The sequence below is a fragment of the Sander vitreus genome, chromosome 22 (assembly GCF_031162955.1).
Source record: "Sander vitreus isolate 19-12246 chromosome 22, sanVit1, whole genome shotgun sequence".
Taxonomy (NCBI): domain Eukaryota; kingdom Metazoa; phylum Chordata; class Actinopteri; order Perciformes; family Percidae; genus Sander; species Sander vitreus.
Genome location: NC_135876.1, coordinates 17,506,450 through 17,534,164, shown reverse-complemented (window position 1 = coordinate 17,534,164; position 27,715 = coordinate 17,506,450). Strand labels below are relative to the sequence as shown.

Genomic DNA, 27,715 nt, shown 5'->3' with positions numbered 1-27,715 from the left:
CAATCAATCAATCAGACTTTATTTATAGAGCACTTTTCATACATGTAAAATGTAGCACAAAGTGCTTTACAGTTAAAAGCAATTGACCCCCCCACCCCCCATCACATAAATGCATCCCCAGACACCCACAGACACACACCCACCGCCAACATCCACACACACCATCTCATACACACAATAAAACTAACATGTGACTGAGCACGGAAACGCTAAGTTAAAAAGATGGGTCTTGAGCCTGCTCTTAAAAACCTGCAGCCCTGAGGCCCTCCGGCAGGCTGTTCCACAGACGGGGGTCGTAGTACTGGAATGACGCCTCTCCGTGAGTGTGTGTCCGAACCTCGGGAATAATCAAAAGGCCTGTACTGGAGGACCTCAGGGTCCGCGAAGGCTCATAGGGTAAAAGCAGTTCCAAAACATAGGAAGGCCCAAGACCATTAAGAGATTTAAAAACCAGTAAAAGAGCCTTAATAGAAATCTGTCACTTCATTACTAAACCAACTTGTATATGGCTTTAATTTAATAGATGTAAGAGTTTGTAGTGTGTTATGTGTTCTTATTCTACAAAGTAACTTCCATTTGTCTTACTTTTTAATGTAAGCTTAATGGTCTACCGTCAAATGACCAAACGGAAAGTTTCAATGACTTTGGTCCCCTTGATGATGAAAGCAGATATGGCATTTCGTCGATGTAGTGAAGATAATTACTTCCTGACGTTCTGGTTGCAACAACATGTGCCGAGACTATACAGTGAGCTCAAATCCTCCAGCTTTCCTCTCCTCAGAGTGTAACCTCCTTTAAGGGAAAACGTGTAAACTCTCCAGATCACACACTCACACACAAACATAAAAAGCTTCTGCAGCTGCTTTTGGTGCTTTCTAGAATTTTCAGGCCGGCCCTGTTGGCCAGAGATCTTACTTCCTAACTGGCTGTGTGTGTGTGTGTGTGTGTGTGTGTGTGTGTGTGTGTGTGTGTGTGTGTGTGTGTGTGTGTGTGTGTGTGTGTGTGTGTGTGTGTGAGAGAAACAGACAGAGTGTATATATGTGTGTGTGTGTGTGGGAGGGAAGAGGGGCAGAGGGGCTTGCTTTTGGGGCTGGAGGACGGTTGCGGCGCTCTGAAGGAGTGTTCTCCCAGCGTGGGAAAGACGCTGGTCTTTTCTCTGCCTCTCAGGGACTTGGGTAGGCCAAAGAAGGGCTGAGATGAACTAACTTCTTTCCTCTGGCTCCAACTTTCTCTGCTCGGGCTACAGAGGCAGCCGTTCCCCTCTGGAGCTGCAACAAGGGGATTTGTAGGAGTAAAGAAGTCGGGCTGGTAGGAGTTCCTGTGCTCCGAGAGGAGATGGGCAGCAGCTGAGGAGATTTTCTCCCAGCCGGGCTGAACGGCAGAGAGTCGGGTAGGGCAGAAATGTATTATTCCGGCAGTGAGGAGTCAGATCTGGTAAGTTTAAGTAAACATTTTTTCTGCTACTCATTGAGTATCCTTTTACATTTTTCTGAGCCTAACTCGGCTGTACCTCTCACTCTTGTTTCTGTCTACCCTCTGAACAAAGAGGAAGGGCTCGGACTGCAGGAGAATGGAGGTTATTAGTGCAGGATTTAAAGGGGCGTAATCATACACTTCCTATTTTTCTTCCTCGTCGCTGCTTTGCCTGAAAGTTAGTGAGAGTCATGCTCAAGATGCACACTGTAAATCTCTCCCAGTGTGCTGTTTTAAGCATCTTGTCTGAATTTGCAAGCACCGCTGCATGATCTCCGCTAGCTTAATGTGGGGAGGTGAGACAGTGGTTAACAGGAAGAAAGAGGGAAAGAAAGTAAACAGCTGGGTTGGTTCTTTATATACAGAGACCGGTAGAGAGCATACAACTTGGCTTTGACCGAGAGAAAAAGCTAAAGTTTTGTCTTAGCCACATGAGCTTATAGCACCATCAATAGTTAATGAGTGGATGTCCTGTGCACGTGTGTGTGTGTGTGTGTGTGTGTGTGTGTGTGTGTGTGTGTGTGTGTGTGTGTGTGTGTGTGTGAGAATGATATGGTGGTAAAATATTTTCCTGTGATAGTAATCAGTACTTGTCATCAGCCACACCCTTGTATTAATGTCTAATCAGCCTCTAAAAGCAAGTCTGTAAACAGTAGTCAACACAGAAAACCCTGTTATAAACAAGAATCGTTCAAACCTGCAGAAGTTTATAGTAAATAGTCGAGATACCACATGTCAGGCCGATTTCAAGCAGACTGGGTCTTGGATCTGAATATTTCACTTTGTGAACAATATTGTAAGGCTTCAATGAAGAGTTGAAACATAACGATACACAATATATTTCTATGTTACTGTCCGACTTTGGAATAAGAAAAGGGAAACGAAACGGGTTAAGCTGAAACCAGTCTGGAATAACCTCTACTATATGAGCCAGAGTATAACTGACTAAAACCAGACCAATTAATGCCATTAAATCATACATGATTTAGTGCTACAGTATGCATGTGTGTCTGTTGTGTGTCAATGTTTTGAGAGTTTATATGCAGCATATAGCCTGCTGTCTATCTTTCTCGTTGATTTCTAGTTGTGGCTAAATTAGAAACTACCTGCTAATCAATCTATAGCTCGTTGCTGTTCACTTAGGTCTGGAAAAAACAATTACACACACACACACACACACACACACACATACAGAAGCTCATGTTTGATTTTATAAGGGATCTGTTCAGGAGTTGTATCCATGTGACATGTCAGCTGGGAGTACAGGACAACGCTATGTTTAACATCTACAGTTAGTGGAATTTCAGTTTGAATAACACATTTGACAACAGTATTTAACATTTCTAAAATCTAACACTGATTCAAGGTTAAAGTGGCTATATGTAGCTTTCAGTTTGTGTTGATTCTAGCGGCCACACCTGCTGTCGTAAAGGTCTTTTCTATGCGGTACTGTATTGCCCACTGTATAACCGTTGTTAGCAATACGGGGAGGTCATATAGTTGCGATGAATGTTTTGCTCAGACAGAAAATCATTCATTTACAATAAGAGAATAAGTTACAGATGCGTCGTTGCATTTCAAATGTTGCATACTTAGTGAGATAACCGGGTATCACTGTCACTGTTTTACGAGCCAAAGCAATAAGAAGTTGTTGTAGCAACCAACACAATAATAAGTTAGATTCATATAGCACATCTATCTATAAATTGCAGGAACGTCTGTGTGTCTGTCTGTGTGTCTATCTGTCTGTGTGTTATGCGCATATTTCTTGAACCATTAGTCCAATTGAGTTCAAACTTGACAAGTGTCTTGCTACGGGCACAAGTAAGTGCAGTGTCAAGTTTGACGTTTGGATTAGAAATGCAAAAGATATCGATTAATATATATCGGTAAAAGAAGCACACATTGGCTTTTGCTGCTCTAGCCACTGGCCACTCCCCCTGTCACACTGCTCACTGACTGAGCACAGCACAGGACCATAGACAGAGAGGGTCGAAGAAAGCAGCGGAGCTTTGGCAGCTGAAATGTGAAATACACCTCAGACCCACAAAAATGTGCAAAGTAGCCTTTGACTCTTTTCCTGCTTCCAGCGTTAGCTACACGATTGCTGGATATACCAAACTTACTTTTCTTCACTTTCCTGGATCACGAGCGGATAGCTGAATGGAACATTGTGACTGTTGTGTGGAATAAGGTTGGCGAAAAAAAGGCGCTACGCTTTTCCGTGTCTATTTTTTCGCTAAGAGGAAACTCAACAAAAAGCCATTTGCCAACGCTAAATATCACACAAAAGCCAGACGCTATATATTATTAAGTTGCTGTGAGCTGTAGCCTACATTCACCACTTCTGAACAGAGACAGAACATACCGTAATCTCGGAGATTATTCCATCACAGTGCTGTGCAATGCGAGAAAATCTCAGCGCTGAACCGGGCAGACACAGCACTTTTCATCAGACTCACCCCGGGTTAATTAAGTATACTGCTAACTATTAACTAATAACATTACTGTCGCCAAAATCCCCTACTTCACCGTTAACTGTCAAGCCACTGAACCTGTATGGAAATTAACACCTCTGCTGAAATGTTAAATTCGTTATCAATCATACGACACGAGACAACACCCCCTCCTCTCTCTCTCTCTCTCTCTCTCTCTCTCTCTGCGCGTACACACACACACACAAAGTCCGGTTCTGGTGGTTGATTAATGCAGATATGTGCTGATTAGCTCTCATAACGGGCCGGGTGGGTAGCACACTGCCATGAGGCTAATCTCTGGTTACTCCACATTTTCATTGTGATATTTTGTAATTAGATTCTGAATCTGCAATGTTCTCTGTCAAGTAAATCAGTAAGTCAGTAGTAAGGTGTACAGGGGAGTAGCATATGAAGTGGTTTGGTGTCCTTCTGTAAGTAATTTTGGGGTACAATTTGGTTTTGAAGAATTCTACAAGCAGCAATACCACAGGCCAAGCAATCGGCCCGTTCCAAACAGGCACATTTTCAACGGGCACTGCACTAGTTTCATGAAACCCAGGGATGCTTTAAACAAGTAACGTTACAGGGGGACAGAAAATAGTAAGCCAACACAAACGCGGAGTAAAGGGGAAATGTCTGCGCTAAATGGAAGAGGGGTGTTATTATATGTCGGCTACTGACGTACAACCACATGGCGCATTGTAAAGTTATTTTATGAAAGAAATATGCATATAACATACCTGAGGGCCAATTCGGGGTGGGTTTTGAATTATTTATAATTCCGTAATTGTCTGCAAGAGTTGATAGCCCTCCCGAAGTTGACTCACGTTATCGCCACTGTCTTTCAATTTCCCTTTTAGCTTTTAGGTGTTCTTCGTTTAATTTCCTTCTTTTCTGTGATGTTCCTGCCCCAGTATCAGCCCTAACAACAATAGATAACTTCTAAAATAACATTAATATACAAGTAGGCCTATATAAAGAAATATCCTGCTTCCTTTTACCTATCTCAAAAGGCTGGATACTAACCATGAATGTATTTAAGAGAACTAACACAGGCTTTTTTGGTGTAACAAAGAAATCTGTGACCCATCAGAAAGTGTTACTGTAGCTCCGTCTACGTGCCACTAATTATTCTGTGACTGCGCTGGAAAAATCGAACCCGGGCAGAGGCCTTACTAAAAACTATATAAAAATGGCGTTCTTTCCCTCCATCTTCAACAGGCTTTAAAATCTGCCAACAGTCGTGAGTAATCTCCCTGCTGGCATTCGTCATGGTGCCACTGAGTGTAAAAGCGCGAATGGCAGAGGTATGTCCCATGTCCCTCTTTGGCTAATATTTTAAAGATGGAGGCACAACATGGCTGCCGCCATTTGAGCGACTCGCTCGTATGTATTCTGAATGATAGAGTCTACGTGTACGAGAATACTTGATTAGTTGGTGGAAGTAATTACACATGAATGAGCACATATTTGTGAGAGAATCAACTCAAAACATTACACAATGTAGGTTAAGGTAGAATACATTATATATATATATATATATATATATATATATATATATATATATATATATATATATATATATATATATATATAATCAGCAAGAATGATTGAAAATGTGATGAAGAGCTGAATACTGTAAACCTGAGCTTGAGTTGGTAAATTAAAATTAACAATGAAGACAATCTAAGCACCAAGGTCCACTTAGTAGGTTCGGAGTGTTTATCAATGGAATCTGGGAAATCCTCATGCCTCTGTGGCAAAAAGATACATTTGCATACATCACAAATTTGGCCAGGAATTGGTCCAGAGTACATCATTTATCTCTGTATTAAATAAAATAAGTGAGCTGAAATAATTTTTCTCGAGCACAGTTCCATTTGTTGTATGACAGTATGTTTCACTCCATTGAAGATGGTTAGCGGCTCGCTCTGCCCGCTTAGCCAGTTCTCATCAATCATCCACAGCAGAGAACTGGAACTGGGAACCAGGATATTGATGATGCAAGTACAAAATAGCAGCACAGAGCAGATCCTGGCCTCTCTCACTGTATTCCCGTTGATCAGCCATCATCCTGTGTTCCTGTGTGGGGCTGTGTTTCCACAGAGGGACCTGAGAGGAAAGGAACTGCGAGATAAACTAGATCTCACTGTGAGAGGGTTCACTGTAAATGAGAGCAAAGCCCCTCAAGGGACAGCTGCTGCTGGCTGCAGGTAATTCTTACTGGAGGAAAAAGGATTAGCAGATATTTTGCAATTGTAGGGGTCTCGTCACCCTGCAATTGTCTTGTCATAACGTTGCAAGCATTTGAACTGCTCACTGTGAGGCGCAACACCAAATGTTACATTTTCATAGAAATTCATTTAAGTCAGAACATCAGCTAAAAAGTTTAAAGTGCAGTTTTCTACTGATATTTTCTTTGTGTCGCAGCCTTTTTGCGATGTGCTTATTGCGCCAGTGGATATTGAGATGAAGATAAAAAAACGATATATTGTGCAGCCCTAATCTGTATGGGCATTTGAGGGCTGGTTTACCAGTGTCGATGCTTTTAGACAAGAGTCATCATATTTTTTTATTGCCAGAATCTTAAATCTGTGAAGTTGATCACCTTTTAGGCTCTAGTGATTGCAGTACTTTGGTCCAAACCAAAATATATGTCAACAACTATCAGATGGATTTCCATGACATTTGGTGCAGACACTGATGTCCCCCAGAGGATGAATCCTAATGATGGTTGTGATCATCTGACCTTTCATCGAGCACCATCAGGTCATTTTGACCAATACTTTGGATTCTGACGAAATACCTGCAAGAGTAAGGATATTCCCATCAACATTGGCTGTACTTTTTAGTTAGTTTAGTGCTAATTAGCAACTATCAGCATGCAAACCATACCTGCTAAACATAAGCATGTCAGCATAATACCAATAATAGTGAAAGTACATGTTCGTTTCAGCTTAATTTTTGATAAGTCTTTTTTTAAATTATTGTGAATTGTATCTTTGTTAAAAATATACAATCATAGCAGACGTGTGCACAAAAAGCTTGTTTATATAGGAACATATTCGAAAGGCGTATCTACTTTTAAGTCCCCTTACTGTGTGCTCGTTACTAAGTTTCTTAGATCATGTGATTGACAGCCAGTGAGTCCATCACCTCAATGGGATGATGCACTTATCTAATGCACTGGCACATGGGATGCTGGATAAACACTTTTTTCATAGGCCTGTCAGTGTCACCTTGAGATCCATGCAGCCAATCCCTCTTTTGCCACGCCAGAGGGATCATTACTCTCCCATCTCTACTATCTCCTCATTTCTCTCTCAAACTCACTTTCTTTTTCTTTCACAGATGTACATACAGTCTGTTTCTCTTTCACGCGCTTGCTCAGTTGGTATTAATTCCTTCGGGTGAAATATTAGTAAGTATTCATTGTTGCAGTCACACATCTCTCACTCTTGGCTGTCATGTCTGCTCTCATTGTCTCTGTGTGACGAAGGAGACGGCGTTTGTGGCCTGATAATTTAATTGACTTGTTTTTCACTGAGTGAAGTGGCAGTGATGGACAGATGGCTGCGAAAAGAAGCTTTGGTTCCAGCCAAGAATGAATCATGCCAAGCCTGAAACTACTAGCACACTTGCTCAGCCCATTGTCAGCCCACTGCAGTGTCGTCTGTCGACCAGAACTGAACATGACTTGGCACGAGCAGTAATCTTCATTCTTCAATCATGATGCATAATGTGATGTACTGTGTAGTCTGACCACGCTGCCCCATTTGATTCACTGCAGAATTTTGGCTGTTTGGCTGCCCATTTTGTTAGGTCTGAATTTTAAGATCAAAAATCTTCTGTCTTCAGTTCAGATTTGGGTTACAAGTGGGTGAAGTTTACAAACTGCACAGTAAACTTTTGGGTCATTCATAACTTTTTAACCACGTGAATCCTAGTCTACATTTACTTGTTTTTTCTCCCTTTTATATCACAAGATAATGGCATGGTGCTACATGTCTTTACTAAGAATGACATTATTTTGTAGAATTAAGGAAAGTTTATGCCAATAAATGCCATCCATTGTGTGTGGTACTTTAATCTACAGCAACACTAGCAGCTCTGTGAGGCTATACTTTGGCACAGCATTGCTTTAAGCTTAACGCTAACATGCTCACAATTATGATGTTTACTATAGGCATTGTCTTAGCTAAGTGAGTTAGCATGCTAATATTTGCTTCTATCTAGCTACTTCTATCACTGTAAAAAGATGACTGAAGATGCCTGTGCATTTCAGTATGACATAGTTATAACACTGACAAGAACAAACATGATTTCTGATGTACAATGCATCAGTCACTACAGTCACAAGTGCTTGGGATTTATTGTCTAGAAAATGCAAAAAGGTGCACATAACCGTCCTTATTTTCTTGAGACAAGAAGGCCATTTGTAATCCTGAGAGAGAGGCGAGAGATGAGAGCAGCAGAGTAAGGGGGCAGTATGGGATTGGAAGGAATGGAAAAAAGTGAAAAGAAGTGTGAATGGGAGAAAGAAGAGTGGGAGAACATTTGGGGCACTGCAAGGAGATGGGCCATCAATGTGGACATAATAAAATTGGGTAAACAAGCCTTAAAGGAACACGCCGACTTATTGGAACTTTAGCTTATTCACCATATCCCCCAGAGTTAGATAAGTCCATACATACCCTTCTCATCTCCGTGCGTGTCGTAACTCTGTCTGACGCACCCACCGCTAGCCTCGCTTAGCACAGATCCTGGAGGTAACCGGCTCCATCTAGCCTACTGCTCCCAATAAGTCACAAAATAACGGCAACATTTTCCTATTTACATGTTGTGATTTGTATAGTCACAGCGTGTACAAATAAGAAGGTCACATGAGACACAGCCATATTCTAACTGTATACATACTGGGAACTATTCTCAGAAGACGAGGCACTGCTACTTCTGCTACTTGGGCGGAGTGATTTGCTCGCATCACCTGAGAAGCCTCGTGGTGAGGAGCAGAGAGTTCGCCTGGAGTTCGCTCAGAGTTGGAGTAATATCACTCTGCCCAAGTAGCAGTGCTTCACCTTCTGAGAATTAGTTCCCAGTATGTATACAAATCACAACATGTAAATAGGAAAATGTTGGCGTTCTTTTGTGACTTATTGGGAGCAGTAGGCTAGTTGGAGCCGGTTACCTCCAGCATCTGTGCTAAGCGAGGCTAGCGGTGGGTGCGTCAGACAGAGTTACGACACGCACGGAGGTGAGAAGGGTATGTATGGACTTATCTAACTTTGGGGGATATGGTGAATAAGCTAAAGTCCCAGTAAGTCAGCACGTTCCTTTAAGTGAGTGTGCAGTGTGGCCTGAGTGGAAGGAAAGAAGCAGCAGTCTTACTCACATGCAGAGCCGTTATTTTCTGCATGACTACAGCACTCCATTTTTATAGTGGACACATATAGAGAATAACTCATTTAGCGGCTAAAAATGAAAATGGAAGCTTTCACATCATGAATGTAGTCCTCAGTTTAAAGGCTTCATCCACTATAAGTGATTCTGTCAGACACAGGAGGCAGCATTGACTGACTCACAGCCTCCTGTTTCACTGTGGCTATTACCACAGTGATTTGTAATGGTCTAATGTAATGATCGCCGTGCCACTGCTGTATGTAGAGGTCATTGATGGTCTTACAGCAAGGACCTCTGTCCAAATGAATCAATAATGGCGGTATAGAGACCACAGGACCATTGCCCTTTTAATTCCCCCCCTCATCTCTCTTTCTCTGACCAGTGCATGAAGACAGCCAACTGTTTGTCACTTCTGCCACCCAATGTTGCCAGTGCAGATATGCAGCCTGTTTTCCTTAAAGTGGGATTACTATTGGAATTCTGCAGGACACGATTTAGGTCCAATGTCAACTTTTAGTGCCAATGCACGAAGTAGTGTGCTGTCCATATGGCAAAGCAAAGGGTGTAGAGGCCGTGGTAGTGGAATAAGCTGCAACATTTAATGTAGCGGGTGTAATGTTTATTATGTCCACCACTTAGTTTAGTGTGTTTTAGCATTACATTTGCTAATTAGCATGAATCAAAGGTGTTTTGCATCTATTTGAAGTGGACAAATTAAAATGTTGACCTGATGATGGTGTAAGATGGAATGTAAAAAGGATCAGGTAGTAGAATTCATCCTGTGGAGAACATTAATTTCATGGCAATCGGTCCAATAGTTGTTGACATATTTCAGTTTAGACTTAAGTAGTTGTCTGACAACCAACTGCCATGCTGCTTGTATGGCTACAAAAATTACTGCCATCAAATGCGATGTGATTTGCAGCTTTTACAGGCTCATGGTAGAGTGGCAAAGTTAACAAGCTTCCTGTAATCTTTAGTTTTGCAAGGTTTTCAAGAGTCAACCGTGTAGAGATGTCTTTGAGCAAGACCCCAACTTCCTGCTACTTTGAATGGAACTGTGATTCTCAGTCTGCTGGAGGAGTCCAAAGAGCACCTCTCCTCATGGATTAAAGCAGTATCATACTGCTGTTAGATTATTAGTAGTGGCCTGTGTGTTGTTGACACAGTGCTGTCAGTATCAGTGTGGCAGGGGGTCTAGAGGTCGGTCAAGTCGGGCAGCTGGAGGCTTGTTCTGTCGCTGTGAGTCTTTGTCAGTGTTGCTATCGGAGTGCGGCCTTCACAGCTCCACCACTCTCATCTCCGGGCTCCACAGCTCCATGTTCAGAGCATCTGTGCCCCGCCCTGAGACCTCTGGAGGCTAGTGTTAACCCACGTTATTGAAACATATGTGACCGTTGCACAATTTCTTGAAAATCAGGCAAAGCTGGGGATTGGTCTACTGTTTTCTTTCAACTGCTGTTGTAGTTGAGGTGATCAGAGAGTTTCAGTGTTACAATGGACAAGATAAATATTCTCTTGTCCACCATTCGCATCCATTTCTGTTCAAAACATAATCTACCTCAGGTAATCGCCTTGCTCGTTAGGCTAATTGGTCTTAATGAGCTAAAATCACATCATCCTCCCCCAGCCTTTCCTTTAATGTAAGATGTGTCATTTTAAAGTGCACGTGTCTTGTTGAAGTGTCCCTGAGCAGATGGAGGCGTGTCATTGATTGGTTATGATAAGCACCACTGATTAGGTTGTCATCCTTTGATCTACAGTTAGTGCTCCTTGGGGAGCGACTGCTGGTCATAAACCAACAAGGTTATTTCAACCGCTGGTCCCACGGGTTGACCCCTGCCTTCTCTGACCTCACACAACCTGACCACGGGTCAGACCGAGGAGCATCATGCGTCAGCACAGCAAATGAAAGGGACCTTTTGAATAATCATTCTACAGGGTTTAACTTTGGATGGGAAATTTTTAATTAACGCCTTAATTATTCTCATTTGTCCTGTGTGGCTTTGCAATGCTCCGCTCACATGCAATGAATCACAGCTGATCTGACGGGCGAGGATTTAGAGCAGCTTTCACCTCAGAATCCCTTATGCTGAGACCAGATTGAAGAAGAGATGATTTAAAAAAATATATATTTATTTATATTTAAGTCTTATGTCTTTGTCTCACACACAAGCACACAATTATTGATTAATCTGCTGATTATTTTCTTAATTGATTGTTTTGTCTAAAAGATATCAGAAAATGGTAAAAAAAAAAAAAAAAAATGCTAGTTACAATTTCCCAGAGTGGCATATTCAGAAGTCTTGTTTTGCCTGACCAACACTCCCAAACGCAAAAATATTTTGTGTTTATTAGCTTGCAGCAAATCCTTGAAGCTAAAATCAGAGATTTTTTGCTTGAAAATGACTTAAATGAATAATTTAGATTAATTTTCTGTCAATAGTCTAATTATATATTATCGATTAATCTGCTGATTATTTTCTCGATTTTCTTTCCTCTATAAGATGTCAGGAAATTGTGAAAAAATTCCATCACAATTTCCCACAGCCAAAGTTAACATTGCTCACGATGTCTGTTGTGACATCACGATGGCGGTCGGCCATTGCCGATGGACGATGACATCATCCATCGGACCAACCCAAATTAATACAGATACAAATTTATTAAGGTGATGCTTATTGAGCAAGCACTGCAGTCAAATTGAAAAAAATATGCGAAAAGCCTATTGTATTATAGCAGAAGAGCCTTGTGTGTCTAATTGAGCACCGTTGTTTAGCATTTGCAGACCAGTAACTATTCAGAAATATGAAAAGAAACATCAGATCCATGTTCAAGATAATTTTGTTTAAATAAATCTGTCTTGTTGCTTTAGTCTCCCCAATACATTTAAAATTAAAATGCAGAGATAGGCTATGGGTGTGACATATTTTTGGCTTCCAAAGGAGGGCATGAAAGAAAAAGTCTGAGATCCAGTGCATGAATCGATAATCAGAAAATGATCAGCCTGATATGATGCATAATAAAAGTGAGCAGATTTTCTCACCTCTGAGAAGATGGCGATGTGACGCCTATTTTATCAACAACTATAAACAGCTCACAACTGGGTGAACGTAGCGTGCTTTTGACTAAAAAGAACAAAACAGCATGCACTGTTGACACATACACACTATCCATATAGCACATGCACACCATCACTGCAGAGCCACAATGAGCAGATGGACTGACTGTGAGGGGTAACTGAGGGAAAAAATAAGGGGAGTGACAGTGAAAGAGGAGGAGGAGGAGGGGTGGGTAAAGACGGCAGAATCACTGAAGGAGTGTGCAGGACATGCACTGACAGGCTGAGACAGAGAGTGAGAAAGAGGGAGCTTGCAGCACCTGAGAGGCTGCCACTTCATTAGCATCAGGAGGAGAGTCGGTCACAGGCAGCCACACCAGGACTCATGTAGATCGACTGCTGTTATCCATCGCTTGTGGAGCTGCAGGGCAGGCTACAGCGAAGGAGGAGAACAAGGCTGGAGCCAAAGCTTGAACGAGAGGCTGAGAAGCATCACTGCCATCTGACTCATACTGAGAGTCAGCCTCAGCACCTGCAGCGGCAGTCTGAGCACTGAAGGAGACTGGGGCAGACGGGGAGAGAGCTGCTGAGATTATGCGCGGGGCAGAGAGCTCCTGTGGATTCCCCATCTTTGGCGGCGGCAGCTGCAGCAGGAGAAGCAGGAGCTGTGTCTCTACAGATAGCTGCAGAGCTAGCTGGAGCTGCAGCAAAACAAGAAGCCCCAACTCCAAAAATATTTATTCACCCAGAGGTGAAGGTAGCATTTACAGCCAAGGTGTAACAGGAACCAGCTGTCCATGTTGCCACAGTGTTAAATGCACCTGTAGCCAGAGCAGTGAAAGCTGCTGCAGCGCTGGTGCAAAAGTGACCCCAGCAGTGCAGTTAGGTGTAGTTGTAACAGTAGCAGGAGGGAGCAGTGGCTCAGGACACTGAATGACCAGTGTGGCTGATGAAGGCCACCTGGATCCGCTTGCTGAAACGAGCCAAGGGAGGTCGCGTCAAGAGCTCCGATGCCTGTGTAAGCAGATTTTGAGTGTGTTTACATCGTCCGTTTTTTTTGTGTGCATGTGTAAGTCTGTGTGTATCTACTTCATCCATCAGTCCACAGTGTTGGGGTCAGTGTGGCACGGTTGTGTATTGCCTGGTGATGATGAGAAGCTGGATGTTGTTATCAGTTATGGGTGTCAGATTCTGGGCAGAGCTCCATATCACCTCCCTCTGACCCACTGGGACGCTGTTCTTGATCACGCGCCATCGATAGCCGGGACTTGATGAAATAATCATACCAGGTATTGTCACCTGCACTTCTCAAGGTCAAGTGTAGCTCATAAAAGAGAAGGCTAATGTGCAATAAGATGCCAATTTAGTACATTTGTATGTGATCCGAATGTGGAAGTGCTGCATATTCAAACTCAAGCTTAGGCAGCGTTTGACACATAGTTTAGATGCTTGTTGATTTTTTTTAAAAAGCCACTGGGAGATTAATATGATTATGGATGTGATGACAGCAAAAACAGCCCATGGATATTTAATGAGATTGCTTTCAAATGAGTTATTCATAACAGGTACATGAGAGACACAGAGGCAATTGACAAGCAGCAGGGTTTCATTGTTAGATGGAGGACATAAATATGAATAACCTTGTATTATGTACAGTAACAACACTTGTATCATTTATATACATAAGTCAGGTAATGTAAGTGGATAGGACAGCCTCCTTTGTATGTATGTGATGGCTATGTAATTCTGATCAGGCTCAGAGTGAGGGAGGCTATTTTTAACTCAGACAGCAGAGTGTAATGGTGCAGTGAGATGAATGAAAAACCTTGTGTGGGTGGCATAGTAGTGTGCAGGTAAAGGCTCACACTGCCTTCACTTAGTTTAAAATCCCCCCTTTTAATCTTAGACTCTCATTTATACTTAACTGAAATGGATATGTGGCACTGGAGAATGATTCTGTTGTGTATGTCCAAATGTACTGTATTCATCCAACATCCACAAATTAAATTATAAAACTTTTCCTTGCATTGTTGTATGTTTTTCATCAGTATTTAATTTCAGTTAGCTGTAGCTATCAGTGTCATGGTCCTTCAAAGCCAAAATCCAGTAACAACATTAAAATCAAAATCGTACTTGCTGTACTTGTTATTTTTTATGTATATAAATTATATTAATTAATTATGTATATGTATATTATCTTTTAGGCCATATAAATGTTTGGTTTCAAAGAAAACCGCTAAATACAGTCTAAGCAAGAGAGACAAATGTAGCTAAACTAACTACCCCCTACCTGTTTCCTGTAATTGAAATGTATCACTTTTGATGAACTAAATCTGGTCATAGAGAATACAAATGGCTGAACTGGTCATACTAAAGGTTGGCTAACAAATTCATGATTTGGTGAGGTTAAGCTACTTTCAAATCCCATTTTAAATGTATTACATCCTAAGTGTATAAAATATATAGATTTCAAGATAGAGGGTAAGCTTAAAGAACACATTGTGTGTGCTGATGCTGTGTTTTTCCTGCCTTAGCTTTTCCTAAAAGCATAGTGCAGTTTTTAGGTTGTATGTATAGTCTATGTCAATATCGTTTCTTGTTGTATAAAAATACATTTTACATCCTATCCACCCTTTTTTATCTTTTTGTTTTCAATTTCAGCTGGTCTGGTGTGACTGTTCTCTACCATTTGTAGGGCATTGTAAACACTTTGGTCTCTATAGCAGTAGCGTGCAAATATTACCTTTCAGAATTCAGCTTTTAACTACTCCAGCAATTATTTATGATCTGTTTTCATGTAGTATATAACAAGATGTGTGTGTGTGTGTGTGTGTGTGTGTGTGTGTGTGTGTGTGTGTGGTAGTGTGCACCAATGCACTTAACTCAGGAGTGTGTAGGGTAGTAAGTGTTTGTGTTTTGGTCTATGTGAGTCTGAGTAGATCTGTTGCAAACATATCAGAAACCTGGACCTGGTGTTCTTTAATATTTTCCCCAGTGTTTCTCACACAAAGATGATTACAACAAATCTGCAGGCGAGCAGCTGAGAGAAAGCTAAGGATAGAAGAGCTGCTGGTGATGTGATTCTATGAAAGACAGTTTGTGTCCTTTGGCATCCTTTCTCAAAAAAGTGTGTGGGGAAGTGTCCATAATTTTTGTTGCAGTTATGTGTTGTTGCAGTTATGTGATTGATAGTAGAATTACATGCCTGCTCATTTTATGGAGCACAGCCTTAACATTCATTATTTCATAAAATCAACTGAGATTCCTGTGTTAATCAGACTCCAGAACAGAACACTTTAGTCTGTGTGGGTGTGTTTGCACATTTGTAAGTTGCACATCAGATGCTCAACTCCCAAAGTTAATAATTTCTTTCAAGAGGAAGGGCAATGCAAGGCAAATTAAGTCCTTAAGATGCTGTGAAGCCACCACTTCTCCTACACCTGTCATTTTTAAAGTGTGAATACCAAATGAACAAATTTGAGTTTCAGTGTTTGTGTGTCGCTGAAGTGTTAGTCTGTGTCTCTGCAGGGTTCGGCCGACTCCTACACCAGCCGTCCATCAGACTCCGATGTGTCCCTTGAGGAGGATAAGGAGGCAGTGCGCAGAGAGGCAGAGCGACAGGCTCAGGCACAGCTCGACAAGGCCAAGGTTGGTATCCAAAATTCAGCAGCACTAAGGTCCCTCTGTCCAGTTCCTACCTACTGAAACGTGCTGTATGAGCAACAGGAGGGGTGTGTCAGGAACATTTTGAACAGGTGGCGCAGACTTTGAGAAGAGGGGCCAGTGGGGGAGGGGTGGGTGTGTGTGTGTGTGTGTGTGTGTGTTGTGCTCTGTTTGAGGTTTAAATGTACCCTGTGGATTTGTAACACTAGAAGTGCTATGGAACGATGTCTTAATTAGTGGGTTGCAGTTTTGTTTGTATTGTGAAACCTGCCGCTGATTTCACACTTTTCCAATGATTGACAGATGATTAGAAAAGAAGCATATCAATGCGCCCGAAAAGTCAAGGAAGAAGAAGACTGCAAGACAGCGAACATAATTGTAAATGATTTAAAAATCAGATTAAAAATCAATTAAAAGTTGTATTTCCTATAAATAACAGGATGCAATAATAATAATAATAATAATAATACATTTTATTTAGAAGTGCCTGTCAAAACACCCAGGGTCACCTTACATTAGATACAAACTATAACCATGTTTCCAGCCACACGTTTTTATGCGAATTAAGTAATATTGAATGAAAAATGCCTTATGGAAACAGTAAAATTAGATTGAATTTCATGAATTTTGACACAAACTGTGTACGTTTGATCGCATCGGATAACGGCTTATGCGATAAACTGATGGAAACGTTAACGTTTGCCGAATTAATTATGAATTGCGATTCTGTTTTAGGTAATTTTATGGTTGCAACCATAAAAGAAGTTTCTGCTTTCTTTGCAGACACGGCGAGTGTCAACAAAGACAGATATAAGTGGACTACTGAGGAGACAAGAGACTTTTTGAATTTAATTTACAAGTGAAATATAACAGCTAACAATCTAACAAATGCCATGATTTATCTGCATTATCATAGCGATGTTTTGACAGCGTTGTCTTATTATAGCTTGATATGTCGCTATCAGCTGGCACATAAGTACTTTTACAGCTTGTTCAATATTAATAATTTGTAGGTAGATGGCGCAATCCATTTTGGCTGGCAAACATTGTTTGCAAATGTTAGCATGTGTTGTGCGATTCAGTGCGAAAATGAATGGAAACACTTAAAAATGTCTTAAAAATCTATTCTATATACCGATTTGACCACAACACAGCATGTGACGTCATTACACACAGGTTTTTTATTCGCTTAAAAGCCGCTAGATGGAAACACACATTCATTGGCTTTATCCGCATTAATGTTTTTGCCGAACTTCAGTTAATTTTAAAGTAGATGGAAACATAGCTAATGTGGTGTGGTTAGAACAACTGAAACAAACTTTTGTTTATTTGCAAGACAATTCCACAGGACACCTTTAAGACAAGGTTTTAGGGTTAAAGTTAGAATTATTTTTAGGTTAACTCAGGGTAAAGGAGGTTAGTCATGTCGTTGTAATGGTTAGGTAGAGGAGCAAGAATGTGTTCTGTCAATGAGGGTCCCCACAAGTATAGAATTGTGTTTCTGCAGAGACGCAAAAGGGTTTGTTATGCTTGAATGAATTATGTCCGGTATCACTCAAATGATAATGTAAACTACACTGGTTGGTTTGTTTTTGGAAGATGAAAAGCTGTGTCTGCTTTCTTTTGGTCTCATTTCTTCAGCTTACATGTTTATTCTTTTTTTATATTGGCAGACAAATTGGCTATCATGTTCTCTTTCTGGCAAAGGTTTTTTTTATCTTGTTAAAAGGGTTTGTTTGGGTAATTTTTCCTTATCTGAAGCGAGGGTCGAAAAAGACAGAGTGTCATATGCTGCTTAGACTGTAAATCCCCTTGAGGCAAATTTGTGATATTGGGCTATATAAATAAAATTGACTTTGATTTTAGTGGGGAACAGTGGGATAAACCCACTTAGAACACCACTCTTGTCAAATGTCTGTTTCTTATTTCTGACCTTCCCAGCTCATCTCGCCCATGTCCGACATTAAAACCATAGTGGTTAATCGCATGTTGTTTTACTGTTCCTGGGGTGAGATTAGTGGGAAATGCTGCAGTACGGACTAGGTGACTATGAGAGAAGCAGTAGCCGATTTCAGCTTGTTTCTAAGACGAAGAAAGGGCTGTAAAGGGGTTGCTGATGTGAGAGGTTAGGGGCCTCAGAGGGCTCAGAGTCACTGTTTATCAGAGCCTGCTCTGCTCTGGGCCACAATTAGCAGCATATAAACAAACACACACGCAGCAGAGCAGGCTTGCCTTTGCGCGACAGGAATTGAAATCAGCGCTCGCTTCCACAGAATCCCTCAAATTGCTGGCTCCAATAAGATTTATGCCTTTGCTCTATGAAGTAATTCAACTATCTTCTGTGCACATTTTGTTCTCTTCCTGCTGTACAGCTCATTGGATAGCTTCTATTTTTGCATATTAATTCAAGCAAGTGTCTGAAAAATTGGTTTATTGTCTTTCACTGAGTGTTTAGTGTCTATAACAGCTAGCACGCTCATTAGATGTAAGCACTGAGCTTTTAGCTATCCCTCGATTCTAGCAGACACTTTCCTCCTGCACTGTGTCTGGAGGTAGCTCACAGCAGATCTATGTTGGTGTTTTTCCAGAGAGTCACCCTCTCTGGCTCACTAATTAAAAAGATAAGTTGGCTTTATAGATAACCTGGCATAGATTACCCCCGCTGGCATTTTACATGACAGATGAGTAGTAAAAAATAGCCTCTCAGTGGTCTGGCCACCAGAGAGAGAGCGGGCTGGGGTCAGAGGAAGTGCAGACTCTCTGACTGTGAGCCTTTATAGGCAGTAATTCACAATGACTTCCCTAACATACCACAGATATTCGTAAGGAGTGGGGATAGAGTTGATGCCTGTAATGTTGCCCTTACATATTTCTTCCCATACCATTATATGTATTTGCATTTACTACACACATACTAAACAGCCTCTGCTACCTCTAACTGACCATAAACAAACACTTAATCAATTTTGCAAAATAAATAAGTAATACTACTAGTCTGTGAAAACTAGATAATCGGAGGATATCTCGAGTTAGAGCTGCAGACTCTAAATTTTCAATGAAAAGATCGTTGAAGGTGCCTGGCTTTATAATTATTATGAAAGCTGCTTTTATAACAATGGATGAAACAACTATTTGAACCCTCAGATAATCATCCACTTTGCAGTTCCTCTCAGCTCTACTTTTACTAATGTTTCAAATGTTGTGTTTACAGGTTGTTTCCGCTGCCTCCATATGGCCAGTTAAAGTTAGTTAATGCAGGTTTAAATGTTGTGACTAATGAGTGTTTCCTCTATTTTCTGTTGGTTATAGATGGGTAGATAGGTAGTGGGTCAGATCATAGTCAGAATTGATTACTCTAACTTTGTCTCTTAAGAAGCTTTGGATACAATGGATGCAATATACTGTAGAATCTGACTTGTTGAATTAGTACACACACACACACACACACACACACACACACACACACACACACACTACACTTAATGTAGATAAAACATCATAGAAAACAAAGCATAATCTTACTCCAGGCAAAACAGAATACCTGGTAGCTGCAATGTATTCAGGGATGAGTACACTGAGAGCAATGCTCTCTTTTGCAGAAAAACCCTGATCACATTCACACCTGGAAGCATCCCAGTACAACCACATTTGATTTGCTGGCCACTGAGCAGCTCCACTGGATCGGTTGGTGTTAAGGGCCTTAAGGGTTACACCTATTATTACTTACTGTGCATACTTACAATAGCAACCTTGGATAATTATAGAAATATCTTCCCACACTAAATTAGTGAAGGTTGTGGCTCCCTTCCTATCATATAATACATTTCACATACTCTCAGTACAGCCTGAGGCCAGTGCGCGTAGCTGAAGAGAATTCATTTCAAATCGATACACAACATTCAAGGTGAAGCAATGTGGGAATCTGGATTTATAGCATGAGACTCTGTGCGTGCTGCTAATGGAGAGGCATGTGGCATGTTACATGGCAAATAAGCCCCCGCAAGGGCAAGTGTTCACTCAATAAGTGTAAGCACAGAGAGGACTGAGAGGTTTTATCTATGGAAATATTCATGGTGTGATGTGATACTGTGACGAGCGTCATGCGGTGTTAATTGGCTGTGGTCCATTCAGAGTGCTGCCTCCCAGGGTTCCCAGTTACAGATAGGGCTTCTCTTGAGCTGGTTATCTCTGTCTTATCCTTACTCTGCTTCTTATCTCCATGAATGTGTGTGTCCTCTCACTTCCTTTCCTCTGCCTTGTTTTGCACTACATCGTCTTCTGTCCTTCTGTCCACCTCCTTTCCTATTCTTTTCTTTTTCCCCTCCTCCCACGCATCTTACCCATTCTCTTACCCTCCGCCTGCCCTTCTCCCTCCCTCACTGCAGTCAATATGGCATCCATAATGAAGGCCTGTGTTACATAAGAAGCGACAGAACAGTATGGACTCGTTCAGGAGATGTAGAGATACTCTATAGCCCTGTAAATGTGCCTTCATGGACAAATCCCGCAGTCACCTGTGATTCAAGGTGGCATGTTAGGACATGTATGTGTGCATGATTTCCTACAGGTCCATAAATGTCATTAAGCCTATAGAAAGCTTTACCTGACAGGCGGCCATGATGGATAAAGGCGAGCAGAGCAGCTGGGAGGGAGGAAAGAGGCAGCGGTCCATGAGACACATACATCTGCGTGTACTAATGGACCTCTTACCTTCATGCAACCATGTGACTCAATGCATGCAAACGCAAAGGACACTTTGTCCTCTACGGGTCCTGGCGCTGCACATTGAATTAGATGATCTCCTCTGGAAATGTAACAAGTACACACACACACACACACACACACACACACACACACACACACGGTTTACAACCATCACTTCATGGAATATTTACATTGCTGTCTGCATGAGGAAAATGATTCACTAATGCATTATTTCCATAATCCCTCATAGTTCATCACAGTCACTTCACACCTGTTGTATATCAATGAGGCAGTAGTGGACAGTTTTGATGAAATGAGTGCGCTCTCATAGTACTGAGCTTGAATGAGCATTGCTGCCTGTTTGAATGATCTCAAGTAGCATTCTGGTCCAAGCAAATCCAATCAGTCATTGTTGAAGGTCAATGGGAAAGTGCTGCATGAACAATATTAATCTTTAAAATTAGTCATTTCATCTCATTGAGTATTTAAATCTGCAATAACTGATTTTTAGTGGCCACTTGGGTCCAGCAGAAACAAGTTGTGAACACAACATTGACATAGCATTACCTTTTAAGTTGATAGGGTGAACCTATTAGCAACAGTTGCTTATTTACACATCCAGGAGATAAATAGCCACATTAGCAATTGGAGCCATGTTGGTGTCTACCTGATGAATGCAAGCCCAATATTCACTCTTTTTTTGGTCTCAACCAACAGTGATGATCATTTCGGTGTGCAGACCCGCCACTCCGCCAAAAACATCTCCTGTAAATGCACAGTAGGGAGCAGATTTTATTTATATTAATTATGCATTTCCTTTATATTTTTTATATTTATAAACAAACGATCGTTTCTTCAATCGTTGATAGTCGATCTGGTGGCCAATCTGCACAAGCCTACTCTGCATATGTTAATAATCGATTGTAGGCTAGAACATGTGCCATAAAAACATTTAAAAGTGATAATGTTTTCCAGATTTTTTGCAGCTTCAAAATATAGGAAGATAACTTTCACTTGCTTCTATTCCAAATCAACTTGAGTTGCTTTAATTAAGTTACACAGAACTTGTTACTAATATAAAGGTGTAGATCTGCGTTGCTTTGTACTTTATTTGCACTGAATTGAAACTCAACCTATTGGAACATTTTATTTTTAGGTTTCTATGGGAAAATCAAATTTCAGGACTAAAACCAGCTACAGCATGCCAGATATGAGTGCACTTTGAAAGATTTTTTTCTAACTAAAGTTACAGCATCAAAGCTCTGATCTAGTGGGTTCAGTTTGGCTTCCAGCTGAGTATTACCCACCCTTCCCCTCATCCTGCTCTCTTTCATCTGCAGGTAAATATTCAGCATGTGAGTCTATGCTGAGAGATTACTCTAAGCTACGTCCATTCCCTGTGCATTCGTTTTGGCTTTTCAGTTGACTTCTGTCATGCTTGTCAGTCACACAGTCAAAGGCAGAACAAATGTAATCTGGTTGAGGGCATGACTGTGTTGCCAGGCTGGCTCCAAGATTATGTCCAAAAGCATTTTATGTAATTCTTAAAGCGTTGTGTGTCTTAACATGGGTATATTCTACTCTTGCAGAGACGTAGATTCAGAGGGTTTGTCTGTGAGTATATGGTTTTCCCATTACATTTTTTCATGACGTGACCTTATTAAAACTTACTCAAATCCCTTTCTGTAAAAAAATGTAATGCATCACTATGGGCTGAGGAGATTTGCTTTTGCTTTGTGTAAAAATATCTGTGGACAGACAACAAAGTTGTTCTCTTATATGTGGACAGTAGTGTTGGTGGTCATATCACGGCTTGCAGGAATACAGGAAATTTCATTAGCTGTACGCATTATCTCAATGGACTTTTTTTCCCAAAAAGGAAGGTCAGCACTGATCCGATAGGAAGGCCAGTATTGATTCAGCCATTGTAAAGATTGTGGGATTGATGTATGAACCATTTACACGAGTGCTGTTTGTGCTAACGCAAGACAAGAGTACTGTTTCACTATTAGTGTTGAAGTGGTAATTGCTGCAGACGCTAACATGTTGCATCACTCTGAATTGTGAAGTGTTTTAGCCTGTAAAAGATAGACAGTGCAGCAGTCAAATCCTTCATGGAGAGATACTAAGTCTGGATGAGTCAGAGCCTACTTGTATCTCTCACCCAGGTTTATTTTTACACTTCACACAAAGAGAAGAATCACAGCTCACCAACAGTGCATAAAAAGATCAACATTTAAACATGTTCAGGACTACATTGTCATTTATCTCCCTCCTTTTTTTCTTCCCGGCAGACCAAACCAGTTGCATTTGCTGTTCGCACAAATGTCAACTACAGCCCGTGTCATGATGATGATGTCCCCGTGCCAGGCATGGCCATCTCCTTTGAGGCTAAAGACTTCCTCCATGTCAAAGAGGTGAGTGGTTAACTTTTTAATCAAGACAGTGATGCTAAGGGAAATAAGGAGGATGCTCAAGGTAACTGTCCCCACTTATTCTGTGTAGAAATTCAACAACGACTGGTGGATAGGACGCCTGGTGAAGGAAGGCTGTGAAATCGGGTTCATCCCCAGTCCAGTGAAGCTTGAAAACACTCGTATCCTCCAGGAGCAGAGAGCTAAACAGGGAAAGTTCCATTCCAGGTAAAATCCCTCATCTGCGCCAAAGTTCTGTCACGGATGGAAGGTTGTCTCAAATTATTGTAGACTTCTTAAGAGTTGTTTATCTGACGTGTGGAACACTTTTTCTCTTTTCAGTAAATTAGGAGCCAACTCATCTTCTAGTTTAGGTGAAGTGGTTCCTAACTCACGGAAATCTACTCCTCCTTCGTCTGGTGAGTAGCTTGATAGGCAAAGTTAACACTCTTATACTTAATAGAGTCTTTTAAAACAACTTGTAACCATTGAATTCAAGTTAAAGATGTGCTACCTAGATTTTTCATACGTTGTGTTTTTACCTGCAATAAAGTTGACTGTCAGTTATGTTTTAATAATAATAATAATTAATAAAATTGTACTTTTATATGTTTCATTTGCTGTCAATGTGTCGTAGCGTACATTTTGTGCTACTGTCAATGAGAAATGTACCCCTTTACCTGTGACCTCTTGTGTTCATCTGATGGCGATGGCGGTCTTGTCTGTCTGTGTGCGTAGCCATTGACATAGACGCCACAGACTTAGACCCCGAGGACAATGAGCTTCCAGTCAACCTGCGCTCCCCTAAAGCCAGTCCAAACACTGTCATGTCACCCCTAGCAAAAGAGAAACGAATGCCCTTCTTTAAGAAGGTAAACTCCGGACTACCAAACCCTCTTTTCTTCTTCTATCCACCCGCACATCTCTTGACTAAATGCCTGTGGCTGCTTGGCCTCACTCAGTGCCAGTCCTGTTTGTCTACAACACCGTCCTCGTCCCTCGGCGTGCACCTGTCCGTTAGCATGCATGCCTGTTCTTAACCTCTCTCTTTCTCCTCTTCCGTCTCACCACAGCTAAGCAGAAGCAGAAGTCGGTAAGTCGTGGCGTGCAGTGCACCAGCTCAGCAGGGTCTGGGGATTACCTCTGTGGTCTGAACTGTAAAAAACCTTTTTAGAGATTCAGCCCTGTACTGACCTCTCACCCTACTCACTGCTCCTGCAAACCTCTGTGTTGTGTTTGTTTGTGTGTTTGTAACTTGTGATCCTGATTTAGTGAGAGCTCAGTGTGAACAGCTTTTAAATAAGCTAGGGAATATCTCAGTTTAAAGGAATAGTTCAACATTGTGGGTAAATATGCCTATTAGCTTGAGATGAGGAGATCAATAGCCCTCTCGTGTGTTCATATGTGTTCATGTCATCACTATCTACATACCAGCACCTCTAAAGCTCACTAGCTAACATAATATATCTTGTTTGTTTAAAATATCTTTTTGAATAAGCGTATTTCCCAAAATGTGAACTATTCTTTTAATTTCTTTTGGTTGTCACCATGTAACAGACAGATTCATTGTGAGTAACATCTATTATGAGGTGTAATGTTTTGCATTTGAAATGCTTTTCGCTAAAGAAAAATCCACATCATAACATTGAAATAAATATATATGCAATATGCTAAATTTTTATAAAATCAATACAAATCTGCTAACGCATCTAAAAACTAAAATCCAATTAAGTCAATTTAATTTTGTAAAACGCTAATACATACGACACACACATAAGTTTCCCATGACCATGCTGACGTTAACCAAGTAATGCACAGTTGAACTTAGGCTACCAGAAGTATTTGTGTGGAACCACATTGTCCATTAATACCCTCATGTTAGTCAGCAGTAGTGTGCATCAGTTTCCACAACGTCCCAAGGGAAGAACTATGACGACAGCAAATGTCAGACAGAAAGAAAATGTTTAAAAGTGCAGAGGTGCAGGAGGAAGAGCAAACATTGATAACACAGACTGAGAGAGCAGCTTGAACATTAGGACAAATAGAGGAGAAAATGATTAAAAACAAAATACTGTGTGGTGAATTTGATAGTCAACAGTCCTTTAAGTAGTCAACCCTCTCTGCTTCCCAGCTGTCTGCTCTCCAACAGAGCTTCAGCTTAGATCATGCACTGTTATTGCACTCCAGTGTGCTGACATATCCAAACATTCAGATGCCTGGGACTCACAGCAGCATCAAGGCAAGGCAAGTTTATTTATATAGCACATTTCAGCAACAAGGCCAATCAATGTGCTCTCCATAAAACAACAAAAGCATCGAGACACAGTATACGATACCGGGTTGAACTCATTGGAATCAATTTTATTTAAGGTCATATGCAAGGGATTTCTGTGGCACTAAAATTGGAGCAGATAGCAGAAACTTCTAAATTTTATATTGACATTGGCCAAACATTTTTTTTACCAGTTACATCATGGCTGATGCCCCAATACCAATCAGGCTAATCTGAACGGTACAGCCCTAATTCTGTCGATCGACTGACTGATTATTCGCCTATGATGTTGATTTAAAAACTGAAGCTGTTAAACAGACTGAGTTCCCACTTCGTCCCAACAGCAGTCAGCAAGTTTTTCTACCTGTTTCCTATTTTCTTCCACGTTTTTCAGTTGTAGCTTCTGTTGATCTACTGTGGCTTTTTCTCCCTGTCCGACTAACTTTTCCTGTCACAGTTTTCCTTTTTATTCTAGACATCAGAACCATGAAATGAGAGGATTTATCTAAAGATTGTAATCCCTCACAATATATTGTAGTTTACTTTAAGCTGCTTTCAAGTATCGATAATCTTATGACCTTAAATTTTGTGAGCTGCCAAATCTATTATATATTGAAAGCTTGTGTTTTGTCGGGCCAGCTGGGACGTCCCATTTCATGGTTCACAATGTTCCAGTGCTTTTAAATCTAGTCTAGGTCATTGTTCCAAATCCCTCAAGTGATTTGTGATGTTGAGTGTTTACTTTGTCTCCATAAATGTGTGCAACTGTTTTTCTCCTTCTCTCTTAAGGCGGAACACATTCCTCCGTACGACGTTGTGCCTTCCATGCGGCCCGTGGTTCTGGTTGGACCGTCACTGAAGGGCTACGAGGTGTGTCAAAACTTTTCAAACACAACATGGCCTTTGTAGAGGAAATTATCAGCAAAATATGTGTGCCCTTTCGACAGTTTTCTCTTAATATCTCCCTTAATTTCCGGTCCACAGGTGACAGACATGATGCAAAAAGCACTGTTTGACTTTTTGAAACACAGATTCGAAGGAAGGTAAGTTCCCTGTGACCTTTTAAAACAATACAAGCTCATCCTGCTTCCTTCCTCATTCCTCATCTCTCTCTCCAACTCTATAGGCTGGTATTTATCTGTCCCCCGAGGTTAGCAGAGGGAGTGTGTAACAAGTTTGTTTGGCCTGGAGATGTGTGCTGCTGCTTTAAATAGGCCCTCTCCATGTCCTTAATAGGCCATAGTGGGCCCAGAGCAGGATTCTCCTTACTCAATGTTGAGTCCATCCGCCCCTCCGAAGCAGAGAGGCCGTGAAGTTACACAACACTTAGATCCACTCAGACCACCAGCAGCTGCAGTGAATGCTGTCAATTCCCTTTTGAGTCCTGTTTTTCAAACATGCTTTAACAAACGAAGGATAACTAGAACCATTTGGTTCTTAAAATGCCATTAGAGATTTGATGTGTTAAGTGTGATTTATGCTTCTGCGTTAAATGTACGCCGTGGTTACGTCTGTAGGTGCGTGGATGCTCGGACCCTACACCGTAGCCTGATGTGCACTTCTTGAAAAATGTAACTACACGTTACGGCGACGCACGTCACTCGGCCGTGGCTTGGTAGCGTTGTATTTCCCTCTACTCATTTCCTGGTTCTCCTTCTCCATAAACAACATGAAATCAAGGAGAGGGTTGACTTTTCCTGCTCCAGATTTCCAACCATGGTCAGAAAGCACAGGGAGACACTTTGTTTCTCTCACTCTAGTACGGTGGCCAAGACGGTTCAACACAAATACAAAAGCCACAACACAAATACAAAAGCCACAACACAAACACAAAAGCCACAACACAAATACAAAAGCCACAACGGAAGTGAGTGTGTTGTTGACAAACGGAGCCGGCGGATGAGGCCCGTTTCAGAAAGCAGGTTTAGTGAAAACTCTGAGTTTGTTATCCCTGAGATGAGGGAAACTCAGGGTTTTCTGTTTCAGAAAGGGAGATTATTTAAACCTTTAGAAAGAGGGGTTACTCCAGCCCTCAGAGTTCAGGGTTAGACTCAGAGTTTGTTAAACCTCCTTCCTGAAACGGGCCAGGAAAGTTCCGTTGTCATTCACTTCAATGTCACTCACTTCCATTGTCACTCATTTCCGTTATCGCTTATGTTGTTGTTTGTGTAGTACTCTAAACTCTAGAGTCACTCTCTCACTCGCTTTACCACACACTCCCGACGCACACTGACATGCCGGCCCTGCTATT

The 27,715-nt window shown here is 41.3% G+C and overlaps 1 protein-coding gene across 3 annotated transcripts in view; it reads left to right on the top strand.

The window, feature by feature from the left end:
• The window catches only part of cacnb2a (calcium channel, voltage-dependent, beta 2a), a 67,922-nt gene that overhangs the window by 31,537 nt on the left and 8,670 nt on the right, over positions 1-27,715 (top strand). The window contains exons 1-8 of one of the 3 annotated variants that reach the window (XM_078280913.1): positions 1,057-1,434; positions 15,940-16,059; positions 23,073-23,195; positions 23,284-23,420; positions 23,535-23,611; positions 23,931-24,064; positions 26,254-26,334; positions 26,449-26,507. In XM_078280913.1, coding sequence (XP_078137039.1) covers positions 1,402-1,434; positions 15,940-16,059; positions 23,073-23,195; positions 23,284-23,420; positions 23,535-23,611; positions 23,931-24,064; positions 26,254-26,334; positions 26,449-26,507 — 764 coding nt within the window. In that variant the 5' untranslated portion in view covers positions 1,057-1,401. Of the gene's footprint in view, positions 1-1,056; positions 1,435-15,939; positions 16,060-23,072; positions 23,196-23,283; positions 23,421-23,534; positions 23,612-23,930; positions 24,065-24,265; positions 24,286-26,253; positions 26,335-26,448; positions 26,508-27,715 lie in introns of those variants that run through there. The other 2 variants (XM_078280912.1, XM_078280911.1) reach the window with 2 other exon arrangements.